The following is a 15699-nucleotide window of genomic DNA, read 5'->3' as shown; positions in this document are numbered from 1 at the left end:
TGTTGGCTCTAAGCCTGTGTGGGTGCAGGCGAGGAGGCTGAGTGGGCAGGCCAGCGAGGTGCAGGCGGGAGGAAGCTGTTTTAGCTCCCACTGTGCAGCAGGTCCCCAGGGGGTTCCTAAGCCTGGCACAGACCCCCCGCCCCCACCTGCAGGGAGGGCCTCCCACCTCGATGAACAACACTCCCGGAGACCACGGCAGCCAGGGTGGGGAAGGGAAAATTCCACGTGACCGAGGGGACAACTTGGGATCTGATCTTGGGCAAGAACTTTCTCATCTGGATGATGAAGAACTTGGGCCACTGGTTTTCAATGGGGGGTTGTCCCTTAGAGCCCCAGTGTCTGGGGGAGCTCGGCGTGGGGATGGAGGGGCCGCCTGTCAGCTTCACGCAGAGCTGGCCCTCTGGTCTGTGTATGTGGTTCCATGTGAGATTCTTTGTGAGGAAAGGGTTCCAATTCCCAAAAGTGTTTGGGGACCACAGGCAAACGGTGGCTGGGACTGGGAAGAGACCAGTGGTGCCAGTTCTGGACCTTGGGCAGATGCCTCATCCCTCAAGGCTTCCCTTTCCCCATCTGTGGAATGTGGGGTTGGACCGAATGACCCCAAAATGCTCCCCAACCCTGAAGCTCGGTACTCTGGTTTCACGCCGGAAGACACATGAAGGGGAAGCGTGGGAACCGGATGAAGACAGGGAGACGGTGTCTGCAGACGGACAATTATCATCACACAATATAACACTCTAATGGCAGAATCTTTTATATGAGAATAGACATTATGGAGCACAGTTCCATCAAATGAATATAATAGACTTGTTTTATATTACAATGCACACTATAATTACACATTTCAATAATTCTTCCAATGCATTACACAGAGGCGTTCTGAAGAAATGGAGTCCTGTGACCATCTATAACAACTCGCCTCAGGGAGGATGCCGCGGGTGGCGACGGAGTGCCAGAGGCCTCCCAGCCTGCAGGGAGAGCCGTGGCCTCCTCCTGCCCACGGTCACATGGCTTCTGACGCTGGCCTCTGAGGGTCACAACAGTACTTTGTTCAAGTACCTGCCCATCTCCACCTGCACTTTGCAGCCACACCTCCGGGACGGGGAGCTCACTACCTCCCTGGCTGTCTATTCGATGGGCCTTGTCATTAAGAAATCACTCTAGGCAGGTCTCCTACCTGGAGCTAGTGCGCAGACCGCGTCGGAGCCAAGCCCAGCTGCTCAGGATGATTAGCGACGTGCAGTTCGCCATCTTCAACAACATGCTAGGCCTATCGCTCTTCCTGCTTGTCGTTCTCTATCACCATGTGGCCGTCAACAATCCCAGGAAGTAGGAATGAAAGTGGCGGTTTCTTCGCCCCAGGGTCCCAGGACATAGTGTGAGGCAAGATGGAGAGTGTGAGGGGCCCTCACACTTCACTTCATCCCTTCTACTCCCACAGCATATAGAGCAATTGCACCTGGATTTTCCCAAACAACTTTTATTTCTTCAAAGTCTTCCTTAGCCTATGGAGCAAGAAGCTGCCACAGAGTGGGGCCCAGTATAGGGGCTGCTTTCTTCTCTACTCCATGCCCCCGATACAAGAATATAGATTTTTTTTTTAAAGAAATTACTGGGCATTACCACAAGCCCATGGCATCCATCTCTAAATTCATATGATCGGCTCTACAGTGACTATGTTAGGCATTGCAGTGTATTGCTATTGCTGCTATAACAAGCCCCAAACTTGGTGGCTTAAAGCAGCACAATGTATTCTCTTACGGCTCTAGAGGTCGGAAGTCTGACATGGTTCTCCCAGAACTCAGTGTTGGCAGGACTGAGTTCTTTCTGGAGTTTCCAGGGGAGAATCTGCCTGCTCACCCTTTCCAGCTCCCCGGGTCCCCTGCATCCCGTGACTCGTGGCCCCTTCCTCCAGCGTCAAAGCCAGCCCCTCTGCCCCTCTTCCTGCTGCCACGTCTGCCTCTGACAGCAGCTGGAAAAAATCCTCCTCCTTTAAGGGCTCGTGTGATTAGAGTGAGCCCACCCGCAGCATCTCATCCCAGTCTGTAACATGAAGGACACTTGTAACCTTCCCTTTGCCATGTTAGGTAAATAGTCACGATTCCAGAGACTAGAGAACGGACAGGTCCTGGGGACGCTGCTCCACCTGCCACGGGCATTCTTTTATTGCAACACCAAGCAGACTGAATTTATTCCTCCTCGCCTATTGAAAGGGCAGAACAGCAGGATTAAATGTGACATAGGTATAGTGCCTGCCATATATATGTTTGATAAATGGAAGACCAATTTGATGACCAGGGTGACAGTATCAATGATATAATCCACTTTGCCAATATCCATCCTGTTGCCTGGTACAGGACAGGATCACAGATTCTCAATGCAGGATGGTGAGTCACAGACAGAGCATGACTCCTCACCACTCATTCAGGCTCTATACCTCTATGGATGCAGCTGAGGTAGTATTAGCATTTGAGGTCCCTTCTTTGGTCTCAGCAAACTTGCCTGCTTGTAGTCAATTAAAACCCTAAGTCTGTCTCCAGTTACAAGGGGACAAAGAGACCGTGCCCATTTTATAGTGGGAGAAAGTGAGGCTGAAAGGATGGAGGCCCTGGGGTGGTTCCGGAGATGAGATCAAGGATGAGTGGAGTGAGTCAAGTTGGGGGTGTGGGAGACAAGTATTTCAGAGCAGGAGACACGTGTGCTAACCTGGAGTTGCAGAAAAGGAGGTGATTTCGGGAACTATAAGGAGTGTGGCAAGACTCATGGGTGGGGGTGGGTATCACAGTGATGAGCCCAGAGAGATGGGAGAAAAGCCAGGTCAGGCAGGGAGGACCACACGCTGTTCCGTTTGGAAGAAGGAGCATTAATACAAACAAAGGATCTTTTTAACCCCAAAAACCTGTAATTAAGTTCTCATGTTAATGCCTGTTAAGAATGACATGATTACGTATTTGTGTGGGAAGGTGGTTGGTAACCACTGAAACTTTTAACTTTGTCATCAAGCAGGTAAGGGGCTCACCGTGCCCAGTGCTGCCCTCTGGGGCCAGGCGGGGGTATGGCTTCCCCAAGGAAGAGGATGGAGTCAAATCCACAGAGCTAAAGGGTCCTGGGAGACAGACCTGCGAGGAGTCAGCTAGAGGCAGCTCCAGCTGTTTGTCTCTTATGGACGATGGAGAGGCTGATGCCTCGAGAGTGGCAGAGACTGGCCAAGCCAGGGACAGGCCTGGGCTTTGGATCTGGTGGCGGAAAGCTTGGGCAGGCTGCCAGTAGAAGCGGCACTGGAGTGCAGACTGCGTCCCAGCCCTGAGCTCGCTTGGCACTCACCATCTCGAACTGTGGAACTGTGCTCGCCGAAGCACTGGGATGGGCCTGGGCTCTGCAGCTGCCAACAGCTTCTGCTTGAATCAGGCTCCACGCCCCACTGGCCCGATCTTGGGCAGTTTACTCTGCACCCCAGTCTCCCATCTGAAAAGAGCATCTCCCCCACAGGGCTGTCAGGTGATTGCACGTGATGTTACAGACTGCTGGCTCAGAAACAAGTCTTCCCTATTGGAGTTACTACCTGTGCTCCCCTTCTCCCCCCACCCCTCCCCAGTGTGATTTCTTCCAGAAGGAGGTGAGAGCAGCTCAGGAATGTTTGGTGAGTGAATGTATTTGCTGCTCTGAGGCCGACACCAGGGCTGGAGTGGTGAGCAAATCGCACCGGGCGTGTGGCCTCACAGACCTGCCAGCTAGTGATGGGAAGAGGCATAACCAAAGAAAGTCACACGGTGGCCAAGTGCCGGTGAGGACATCACTGTACAACAGGGGCTCCTGATTCAGAAGACTTCTCCAAGGCATAAACAGGAGCCAACTAACAAGAGAAGCAAGGGAGGCCGGGGAAGTGGATGGGAAGATGCAAGGCAGGGAAGCATGTGCAAAGGCCCTGTGGCCAGAAGGAAAGCCCTGAGGCTGGAGAGGGCAGGCCACTGGAGGAAATGAAGGAATGGGCAGAACTCAGCACACGACCTGTACGTCAGCCTAAGTGCAATGGGAAGCAGTCAGCATTTAAACCAAAGAGATCACACGATCAGCTTTGCATTTTAAAGAATCACTCTAGCTGTGGTTTGGGGATACTGGAGTGGGTAGGGGTGGAAGTGGGGAGGCCAACTAGGAGGCCATTATAGCTAGTGGTTCAGGTGAGAGACCTGGACCAAGGTGGGGATGAAGATAAATGAAGCAATGACCTTGGGAGACAAAGTGGATAGAACAGCCGCGACTGTGGCCAGGACAGAGAGGGTGAGGGAGAAAGAGGTGTCAGGGATGACTTCAGTGTAAGCTGCTGGCTGGAGGCAGAACCTTCACGGAGATAAATGAACAAGCAAACCCCAGGGATTTGGCCAATATTTGGGGTCAGAGTTAGCCATCTTTTTCTTTCCACATCATAATCTTGCAGAGGAAATGAGACTGGGTTCTACTAAGAGTCCCGGCGAGATCCCACGTCTCTGGACCCGCCGAGGCCCACCCCACCTGACACCCGCGCAGTGAGTTGGGAAGGCCCCAGCTGTGGCAAGAGGCAAACACATCTGGCCCCAAAGGCAGAGTCCTGGGCTTCTCGGGAGACTGGATGAGTAATTCTGATAATTGAATTTTTGAGTTAGACTTAAAAAATGGCCAAGATTGAAGAGGCAATTTGGCAGGGTCAGGAGCCCCCAGGCAGATTTCTCTGCCTCCACGATGCTGAGAACTTATTAACAAGATCACTCTTCCTCCTTCCACAGCCCCCTTTACAAGCGGTTCTCAGGGCTGTGGGGCCGAGGAATTCAATTGTGGGTCTCTGGGCCCCTGCTCTGGTCACCCAGAGACATTTTGTTGAAAAGGGTAGTGAGGAGGCTTTGGTTTGTAATATAGGGTAGGACTGCTGTTTGGGGAATAGAGAGCACTCGGGGAGACGGAATAACCCAGAGGACAGGACAACACAGAAAACAGGTCATGACAGACTCGGTTCAAATCCTGGCTCCAGCACTTACTCCGGCAGGGTGGGACTTTTTTCCTGCCCAGGGCCATTTGGATATTTATAGCATCATTCGCAGGCCATACAAAATTATCAGCTTAAAAATTAGCCTGCTCTACTTGGTCAAACATTTAATTATCTCACCCTTAACGCCTTGGCAGGGCCAGCCCAATGATTTCTGGGCCTTGTAAGGCCCGATGGCCGGACATCCCCTACCCCTGTACTAAGGTGATTCCACCGTTTTCTCGTTTGTAGAATGAACAGGATGGTTCAAATTAACTAATGAGAGGATGCACAGTGTGGCTACTGCTAGGCAGGTGGGCGCCAGCCTGCAGGAGCAAGGATTGTACCCTTTGGACTGATGCCAGGGAAGTGGGCAAGTGGGCCAAGGTGGGCGCACAGGAGGCCTGTGCCTCCCCCCTCCTGTGTATTTGACTTTGCAGCTGCCCCTCTCAGGTGCAGGTGCAGCTCCAGTCCGAGGACATAGGTGGTGATTAATTTCACCAACAGGAAACTGATGCATTTTCAGATTACGGCTTCAGAGCCTCCTGAATTCAGCTGCTGGTGAAATTAACTCACCAGGGACAATGGAGCCTTTTCTAAAGTCCAAATTGTCCTTATTTGCAGAGTTGGCTCTTGGCCCCAATCCAGCCCAAAGCGGGCTGCTCCTCCACCTCCTAGAGGAAGGGACTCCACTAGCCCAAGGTTGGGAATAGTTTGCACAATTCTAAGGGTGGGGTGGCGGGGGGGGGGGGGGGGGGGGGAGAGATACACTTTGCCTTGGATGGCTGTGTTCCTGAAAGGCTGTGGGTGGCTGAGGCAAGTGGCTGACCGGACTCCCAGAGCCCCTCCTCTTAGGCAAACACATGGGCCGGGAATGTGCCAGAAAAGTGTATCTGCCCTCATAACCCTTCCGCTCATGCCCTTGCCAACAACCAAGCCCAGCTCCCGGGCCTGTGCACTGACCACATGCCAGGCAATATACACACAATTGCCCCTGTACATCTGAACCCGCGTCTGACTTCCAAGCCCCACCTGAGTTCTAACCTCTGTCCTGTCCGCCCCCCTCAACACTCACACCTGCATTTGTGCTCACCAACCACTGGTAACTTAAAATAGTGCTTTGAAAGCGTCCTAGCGACCAAGCACTGATGGACACTGATTGAGGGTCATTACTTTTAGGAAAGGGCTCGGTTGGCTACTTCCAAATCTTGAGGCTCCCACACTGGGCAGAAGGGAGGTTGCCACTTACAGACGCAGAGACTGGTGACAGGGCTGTGACTTGGGACTACGAGCCAGGCCTCCTGCTCCCTCCACAGAACCACACGGAGCTGTCCATGCCACGGATCAGAGCTCCCGCTAAGGAATCCAGTTGTGTGACTTCTTGGAAAAGGAGCTGCCATGTTACTTTATGCCTGAACCTGAATGTATAAGGGGCACCTGTGCCAACACTTCTCATGAGAGCTCAGGTGGCAGGAACCCAAGCGGAGAGGGTCCTTCCTGCCCACCTGCCCTGCCCCTCAGCTGATGGGAAACAGGCAGAGAAGTGGGGCCCAGGCCAGCATGAGGCCGGCTCCCCGACTCCCAGCCTGGCTCCTGCTCCTCCATCCCTGTGCCTGCAGCCGATGCCATCACATCACCTCGTCACCATCGTGTCCGGGGAGCTGCTAGGGCAGCAGCAGAGAGCACAGGCGGGATCACGCCCAGCTTCACCTCGAAGGGACGAACCTTGGACAAGTCGCTCAGCTGTGCTGGGAAGACTGGCCCGATCCTGACCGCCCGCCCCTCCACCACCAGTGAGGTCATGGACTAAGGACGGTACTGAACTGAGTGATGGAGCTGAAACATCGCTCGGCCACCCCACCGGGGAGGGCTTTGGAAGGCACCGAGGTGGTGGGCAGGGCTGCGGGGCAGAAAAGCAGAGTGGCTGTTAGCACCGCTCAGGGCCAAATGCCAGTCTGGAGGCTCACCTGCCCCACCCTGTGTATGTCTCAGGGACATCACGAAGCTCAGGGCAAAGGTGGAGGACAATTTAACAGGAAGGCCAGCGACAGGGCTGTAGCAGATGCAGCAGGCAGTGGGGGGGAAAGACCAGGTCACCGTGGGGACACTGCACTGCCAAGTCCCCACCACAGCCTCCTGGTCAGTCCCAGTGGGAACGGCACCACCTCAGCGGGCTGCTCGAGGGCGTCTCTGTGCACCGCCGAGGCCATGCCAGGTGCAGGTGCCCCGGCCATGCCACGTGGCATCATTCCTCTCTGGACACCTGGCTGGAATCGGCAGAGAGCTTAGCAACATCTGAGGGCCACTCCCGAGACCCAGCCTGTCCCCCTTGGGTGTGGGGGACCTGGGCTTTGAGCTCCACACACAGTCACTGCATCACCAAGTTGAAACGAATCATTTCATGTGAACCGTCACCCTGCAGGGCTGGCTGAGCACTAAGCGAATCGGGTGGCACAGAGCACAGGGATGCCTGGACGCCAAGGCCTGCACAGCATGGGAACCTTGTCTGACAACAACCCTTAAACCAACTTCAGGACAGAAAATATTAAAAGGAAAAACAGATTTCCTTTGAGTAGATAGCTCTTTTCCTCGGTAAGTAGGAACCACGCCTGTGACAAGGAGACTGTGGGAACCGCAAGCTTTATTGTCTGCACGCTCTCAGGAGCCCGGCCTGCTGGGGCTGCACGGTCCTGGGTGGGCGCCCCCGGGCCTCAGCTGGAAGAGAGGAAAACAGGAGAAGCTTAGGAGCGAAGGAGGGTGTCCGAGGGAACAGAGTTACCAGGAACCCTGTGATGCTGAAACTACCAAATGACAACGCGATCGTATTTACAAACATTCATCCAAAAACTACTTCCCAAGCGCCCAATGTGCGCCAGGCACGAGGCACTGTCTCTCCCTGGTGAAAACCGCAGCCAGTTGGTAATCAGAGCCACTGAGGCCGTGGCAGATGAGAGGCAAGTTCTGTGCTCCTGTGTGTGGAGGGCACGTGCCCTGGTTCACCTTCGTTGTTCAAAGAGGTCGCTGCCTGCCCTGCCCCGCCCGCCCACCTGGCTTTCCATGGGAGGAGCTGCAGGGCATTACCTCCAGGTTTCCTCGGGCCTTCCGAAGGACCTTGTGGGTGATGAGCACTGCGGAGAGAGCGGAGAACGAGAGGGTTAGGTTCAGGGAGGAGCCCTCTGAACCCCAAATAGTTCAGACAAGCCTGAGCGCCCAGGCCAGAGAGAGGTGTGAAGGTGATACCCAGGACCAAATAATCATCAGAGAGGGCGGACCAGACACCTGTTCAAGATACCGTGCTGAGCCACAACCTCACAGCGACATGAGAGGTGGAGCAGAGGTGCTACACCTCGTTCCAGACAAATCCAAGGCTCCGAAAGGCCAGCTGATGCTCAGGTACGCCCAGGGCTCACCTCCACAAGCCAGGAGGGGCCAGGGCAGGGCAGGGGGGCCTCCGCCTGACTAGCATCCTGCATACCCTGGCTTCTGGAAGGGGGTGTGCCCACTGAAGCAAGCCCTTGTGTGGAGGCCAAGCCCAGGGCGGAGGGCAATTTTGTAGTCAAACGTGTACCAGCAGCACCAGGCAGGCTCCAATGACCAGGGAGGCTGGCACTTTCCCTCCTGAGCTGCGCTGTAGCTGGCAGAGGAACCCGACATGGTTCCCTGAGCAAGTCACGCTCTGCCAGGACAGGAGGGGTGGGTGGGACAGCTGCAGAGGTGCCCCCAGACCCGGCACTGAGCTGTGTATGGGCAGACTTCAGAGGTGCCCTCCCCCATCCCGGGCTCCAACCCAGGGAGTTCTACCCTGGGTCCAGGGGTGCGCTTTGGAATGGCCCAAATCCCCGGGAACTAAGTGTAAACCTTGACATGTGTGTGGACGGATGCATCTTTCTGGAGAGAGATCATACCTCTCCTGAGAGTCACCAACAAGTAAGTGTCCCGGCCCTGGAGGTTAAAATAAGGTTGTGATGTTAAAGAACAAGACGCCCCGGGGATGAGCTAAGGCTCGCCGGGAAGGGACTCCCACATCTGAACAGCTCTGCACACCTGCCGGAGCGCGGAAATCCCGCTGCAGCAGAAGCCCAGGACAGAGCGGTAAGGGCGCGGCCCAAGTCCAGACTCGCAGTGTGAGGGCGGACTGGAGCCAGGCCTGTTACTCAGCGCAGGGCTCCTCCGCATCAGCAGAGGCTGGCAAGAAGACGCCAACCCCAGCGGTGTCTCGCTGGTGACAACTGTGACCTGGTGAACACACCAACCCTGAGCAGCAGGGACTCCTGTCTCAGAGGCTGGGAGGGAAGCGGGTGACTCCAGGTGACATGGCGAGGGAGTGGTGGGGTCCTGGGGTCTCACGGTGACCCCTCTCCTTCCTTTCCCCTGCAGACTCTGGGAGGAGATGTAGTGCTCAGCATCCCGGCAGGGACCACCTTGGGCCTCGCTCCTCCAGTCGCCAGGCGGAGAAGGGGCAGGAGGGGACACTTGCACACAGCCACTCACAGCCAGAAGCAGCCCTGCAGGGCTGGCAGGGTTTGAACCACTCCCAAGGACCCAACTCGTCGGGATGAGCTGCCGAGCCTGGCCAGGGGCAGCCACAGTCCAGGGCCTGCCACCAGCGGTGTGGACTCAGGCAAGGCCCTCCCCTGGCACTGAGCTGAGCCCCCGCTGTGCCAGGCCTTGGAGACAGAGATGGGGGACACCACCTTAGCATGGGAGCTGCCATGACACATTTAGGTTTTTCACACTATTAATGGTTTACCACCCCCATACATGGGATTCAGTCCGACCTACTGGAAAGAGAGGCAGCGAACTAACGTTTGTTGAGCTTCTGCTCTATCCAGAAAGAGTATAATGAAGTTGAGGCATTGTTACCGTTGATGCGATAGATGAGGAAACCGAAGCACTTTTATAAAGTTGTGTTTAGAACTTGGGCCATCTGGCCAGTCTGAGTCCTTTGGTGTAATTGTCTCCAATCAGAGATGATGAGTCTGAAGTTCAGAGAGTTAAAGCCACGTACTCCAGGTCACACAGGAGAGCGGAGACCTGGCCTGTGCTCACTAGTGATTCCAGGCACCGACCTTGGACGTGGGGGCTAGATATGCCCTTTGGGTCTGCACGGTCCGGTCACTCACCGTGCACCTACTGCCCACTTCCGAGATCCCCTCACCTGCAGCAGGGTTGACTTGATGTGCCCTGTGACTGCTCAGGGCTGCCGAGGAGAGATGCCCATAGGGCGAGTTCCGACTTTGCCGGGACTTGGGGGCCGAACAGAAGCACCTCTTCCTGCCCCGCCCCCTTGCTGCTCCAGCAGGCCCACCTCAGACAGGACCACACTGGCACCGTCTCCCCCAGGTCCCCTCCAGGGCTCCTTTTCTCTACCAGTGACATGAACCCTGGGCCAGAACCTCACAGACACCCACCACTCTACCAGGACTACTGCCTTAATCTTTCAAAGCCACCCCCTCTCCTCCATGGCCCTGTGCCGGCCCCATCGGGCCTCTCCACTGCCTGCCTGGGCAACTGCCACGGCCCTGGAAGAGGTGTCCCCACTTCCAGCTCCTCCATGCTCAGCCACGGACCTTCCCACACACAGTGAACCAGTCAGTCCCTGCTGCTCATTCTGAGTCCGGCCCACAAGGCCCTTTGTGACAAGACCCAACTGGTCCAGAGCCTTGAAGCCCTTCTCAGGCTGCCTGGGATGCAGGTCCCTCATTCTGCAGCTCATTTTGTGTCTCCCCATTCAGGCAAAGCTCCACCTGGCAAGAACTGTCTCATTCACGGCTGTCCCCCGAGCCTGGCACGGGGCATGGAGCGGGAACTGGTGCTGGCTAGCGACTAATCAGCTCTCTCCGGCAGTTCAGTCTCACCGTCTGTTTTCAGAAAGCTCCCAGGGGCTAAGGAGAACTCTTATGTGACAATAATCCATGTCCTGTGCTTCTCAGAAATGCTGGCCTTTGATAAGAGAGTGCACAGGCAGCGAGGACAGGAAAGTGCCATGGTCAGCAGTTCTGCTAAGACAGGGCGGTGACAGGCAGACAGCCTGGCGCACTGGAAGGAACTCGGGGGGCTGCTCCCAATAACCTGAAGCTCCCAGGTCGGGGCAAAGTGGTTTTACCTCTGTGACCTTGACCTTGTATCTGTCTCAAAAATTGTTTCTCAACCCCATCCCTGCCTCTGGATGCCCACTGCCTGGCACAGGCGTCCTTCTCGTCTGCCTGGTTCCTCCTCACCAGCCTGCCCTGCACACAGATGTGACAGGGCCGTGCCCTGCTCTCAATGTGAGACACCTGAGCCTGCCACCTAAGGCAGTGATGGCGAACCTTTTGAGCTCGGTGTGTCAGCATTTTGAAAAACCCTAACTTAACTCTGGTGCCGTGTCATGTATAGAAATTTTTTGATATTTGCCATAGTAAAACAAAGACTTATATTTTTGATATTTATTTTATATATTTAAATGCCATTTAACAAAGAAAAAATCAACCAAAAAAATGAGTTCGCATGTCACCTCTGTCGCATGTCATAGGTTCGCCATCACTGACCTAAGGCCTTCTGGCAACACAGTCTTGGTCCCCCTGACCCCTCCTGCCTCACTGGCCACTTAACAGCTCTTAGTCCAGCAACATGATGTGCTGGTGGTTTCTCACATACAAAGCCTTCTTTCTTTCCTCCCTGCCTTTGTCTACACGGTTCCATTTCCACCTGACCAATGCCTACTCCTCCTTGTGGACTCAGCTCCCAGGGCAGGGTGGCACCCGCTCCACTCCCACCTTAGTGCTCCCTAGGGCCCCGCACATGTCCCTATCAAAGCACATGCCACACGCCGTCTCACAGCGAGGTGACTGCCCCTGGCACAGAGTGCCTCTCCACGAGTCTGTGGGGTGAATGCATTTGTCTGTGAGTCAGGAAGGATGAAATATGAAAGGAAACCACAAATAGGAGGTGTGATGACAAACGGTCTGGCCTCCAAAGAGGGTGGTCCAGGGCTGGCTTTTTAGTCCCCAGAGGCAGGAAGTGGACATGGTGCCGCCCCCGACCGTTCACTTACACTGATCAAAGATGACTTTTTCCTGGTGCTTGCTCAGCTGCAAAAGCTTCATGGTGTGTTGCAACTTCTTTTCTTGATCAAATAATTTTTTGTTCAGTTTGGTGATCTCAGCCTTCATTTCTCCAGTCTAAAGAGGAGAGCCATTGGAAAAATGAACACAGGGTATCCAACATCATATCACATGGGCAGAGTTACAAAACCACATATAAAGATGCTCCACCTCACCTACAAAGGTATTCGATAAAAACTAGAAGCCATTTTCTGTGGTCAGGTTGGCAAAAACAGGCCAAACCCAGCGAAGGTGAGGTGTGGTGAAGCAGGCCAAGGGGCTGTGCCCAGGTGGAACAATGACCTGGCAAGATTTGCCAAATTATAAAATGTGCTTACCCCTCTGACCCGGCAATTCTACCCTTTGGCATTTACCCCCAAGGAGTAATATAAGCACAAGAAGATGCCTATGTTCAGAGATGTCCATCTCAGCACTGTTCATAGCAGGAAAAAACAAACTGATCGGTAGGGTCTAGATCAGGGGTGGGCAAACTTTTTGACTCGAGGGCCACAATGGGTTCTTAAACTGGACCGGAGGGCCGGAACAAAAGCATGGATGGAGTGTTTGTGTGAACTAATATAAATTCAAAGTAAACATCATTACATAAAAGGGTACTTTTTTTTTTTTTTAGTTTTATTCATTTCAAACGGGCCGGATCCGGCCCGCGGGCCGTAGTTTGCCCACGGCTGGTCTAGATAAATCACGGTGCTCACACACAGTGGAATAATTCTGCAGCTATTAAAAATGATGTTGTAGAACTCTACTTATTGACATTGAAGGATGATAGTAATTAGTGACAAAGAGCCCAGAACAGCTATTGTATATTAGGCATTCCTGTTCCATAAAACCGATTACATACATCTACATTCACAGATGGGTACATCAAGACATCTACAAAAATACTGGTGACATAGAAATGTCATCAAAATGTCAATAACGATTATCCCCGAGAAATGTTATTTGGAATGTTTTGTTTCATTTTAAAAATTTATCAGAATTGATTGACTTTTTAAACAAAAACTACAATGCTAATTTTTTTAAAATGTAATGCTTAAATCTTAAAAAGAGATATGAAAGTATTATTAGGAGAGCCTGACCCATTAGGGGCACCTTTCTTGATTTTTCAGAGGTGAAGGGCCTCAAGACAAGCACCCCGTCCTCTGAAGGGAAAAGGGCACACCACGCAGGCCCTCTCAGCAAGCCTCCGCCTGACTCACGCAGTGTGTTAGCACACCCCCTTCCTCCTAAAACCCTGACTGCAAGGTGCCCTGGCACAGACCACTCTCCCCTACATCGAGACACCTCTGTCCCCAAGAGGGGAAACGCTGGGCTCTTAGCTTATAGAGTCACTTTAGTTCGTTCCCGACTTATTTATGGCCGTTTTACTGTAATCAGTTACAGCAGGTCCTCGAATAAGGTCGTTTTCATTCAACATCATTTCCTTATTACGTTGACGAGATGTTGCAGGCACTTAACCCTTATTTGTATCAATTAGTCCGTGGTAAAATGGATTTCCTTATATGTCATTTCGCTTAAAAGTCACAGAACCTATTGACGACATTAAGCGAGGACTTACTGTGTGTGATTTAATTAAGTGTTAAGTAACCCTGTGAAATATGTGTGTGAAAAGACCTGGTTGTATGAAAACTACTTCAGGAAAGACTTGGAAAAGGCAACTCACTAAAAACCCATTTCTGGCAAATGAGGTGTGGGTGCATCAACTGTAAAAGTTGTGGGAGGAACATGGTCTAGATGAATTCTACATTCAAACTGCTTTTCATGTGTCTACATTTTTTTCTTCATCTTAAAGAAACAGAAATTGGAAGTGACAGACATACATTATGGATGTAATTTATGAAAGAAAGGAAATGTAGAACTCCGAACAGCAGACCCATATTCAAAGGAAAGGCTCTGGCCCTACATCAAAAGAATGGCAAATGAACGTACATTTAACTGTTTTAAGTTAACCTAAAATGTTTAAGGTATGTATCATTTTTTGATTCCCTGCTTTAACCTACTTTTAAGATTAAACAACTGTGTCAGCTACAAGGACTTCAACTGTTCTTCCAAAACATTCTAATTTAAATATTAGCTTTTCTTTGATTCTCTTCCTCATGCTAAGAGCCCACAACGACCCGTGTTCTGGTCACGGCTTCAAGGGCCACACCTTTCAGGACAGTCATTCTATCCATATTCAGAGCCTCAGTTCCCCCCACGTCTGTAAAATAGGGAGGACCCCCACCCCATCCATCTCGAACCCACCCATCACACTGCAATAGAAAGCCTCAATGAGGCGCTCCCGGGAGGCAGGGAGGACGACTGCTTCACCCTTGCCTGGCCAGCACCTTTCTCTTCCTAAAGTCAACTCAGGCACCACCTCCTCCAGGGAGCTTTCCCTGAGACTCTCCCCAGGAGTCTAGGCTGGTTTCTGCTCCTTTGGGTGCCCACCGTGCATGGTGCTTCCCTTCACATTTTAATGCTCAGATCTTAGAAAAAGATATGAAAGTATTAGGAGAGTCTGACCCATTGGGGCACCATCCTGACTTTTCAGAGGTGAGGAGAGCAGGGACGTTGTTTGCTTCCCTCCTGGACCAGCTCGATGGGGGCAGAACTCACTTGTTCCTGACCATCAGCGCCTGGCCCAGAGGAGGTGCTGTGAGACCATCCGCCAAGTGGGGGTTAATTTCACCTGCACTCTCAAACACTCGGTACATGTTCTACCCAGCACTTAAATACAGAATTCAGATAGTGCCTGCTGTTCCATCTAAAATCTTCATTTTTATAGGATAAATACACCTTGGTAAACAGCAGGGGTCCAAAGCCCAGCTCAGTCCCTTCCAGATGGTGATGGAGCAGGGGGCTTCGGTCTTTACTTCCAGAAAATGGAAATAATCCCTCACTTTCTAAAGTCAACTGCGAGGGATGAAGTGAGATGCCGAGTGTAGAGCAGAGAGCCTGCCACAGAGCAACCCTTCCCCAAGGCCACCAGGCTGAGCTGGGCGCCAACACCACACCCCTCCTAGGGGGCCTCAGACTCACTCCTGAGCGGCCACCTGGCTGCGGGGGCTGGGATGGTTCCGTTGTGTCGTGTTTGCTTTCTTTTTCATGATGAAAATTCTCAAACATTGACAAAAGGAGAAAGAACAGGACAATGAAGCACCCACGTTCCCTCCCAGCTTCAGTCATTACCAAATCATGGCCAACACTGTGTCATCCCTGCCCATCCTCACCCTAAAGTTGTTTCTAACATCAATCCTAGGAGCCGATCATATTTCATCCATAAAATATTTTAGTTTATAGCTTTAGAAGAAAAAGATTCTTTAGAAAAACACAATATAATTACCACATCTAAAGCAGTGACGATAACTGCCTCCTATTACTAAACATGCCAGTAGACACATTTCCCTGATTGCATCATAATTTTATTTTTTGAACAACTGGTTTGATTCTAATTAAATTGGAATACAAATAACACATTTTGCATTTTACTGATGTGTATCTTAAATTTCTTTTACTCCAGTGGTTCTCACAGCAACAGGACTTGTGAAAACAGAACGCGGGGGCCCACGCCCAGACTTTGATTCAATGGGTCTGGGATGAGGCCCCCAAGTCTGCATT

At 52.4% G+C, this 15699-nt stretch overlaps 2 protein-coding genes across 11 annotated transcripts in view; one reads left to right on the top strand and one right to left on the bottom strand.

The window, feature by feature from the left end:
• Positions 1-1195: 1195 nt before the first annotated feature.
• LOC132212329 (dolichyl-diphosphooligosaccharide--protein glycosyltransferase subunit 4-like) lies at positions 1196-1427 on the top strand. Its single transcript, XM_059657830.1, has one exon. It carries the CDS (start codon positions 1226-1228, stop codon positions 1331-1333), a length of 108 nt encoding a protein of 35 aa, XP_059513813.1. The 5' UTR covers positions 1196-1225; the 3' UTR covers positions 1334-1427.
• A 6191-nt stretch (positions 1428-7618) lies between these two features.
• CDK5RAP2 (CDK5 regulatory subunit associated protein 2) overlaps positions 7619-15699 on the bottom strand; it is a 155381-nt gene continuing 147300 nt past the window's right edge. For all 10 annotated transcript variants that reach the window (XM_059657826.1, XM_059657825.1, XM_059657820.1 and 7 more), the window contains 3 exons: positions 12033-12159; positions 8078-8124; positions 7619-7711 (listed from right to left, as the gene is read on the bottom strand). In XM_059657826.1, the coding sequence (XP_059513809.1) occupies positions 7655-7711; positions 8078-8124; positions 12033-12159 (231 nt within the window). In that variant the 3' untranslated portion in view covers positions 7619-7654. The remainder of the gene's footprint in view (positions 7712-8077; positions 8125-12032; positions 12160-15699) is intronic.

Source organism: Myotis daubentonii, chromosome 11 (genome assembly GCF_963259705.1).
Source record: "Myotis daubentonii chromosome 11, mMyoDau2.1, whole genome shotgun sequence".
Taxonomy (NCBI): domain Eukaryota; kingdom Metazoa; phylum Chordata; class Mammalia; order Chiroptera; family Vespertilionidae; genus Myotis; species Myotis daubentonii.
The sequence above is the reverse complement of the archived record's forward strand: the minus strand, read 5'-3'. Positions and strand labels throughout refer to the sequence as shown.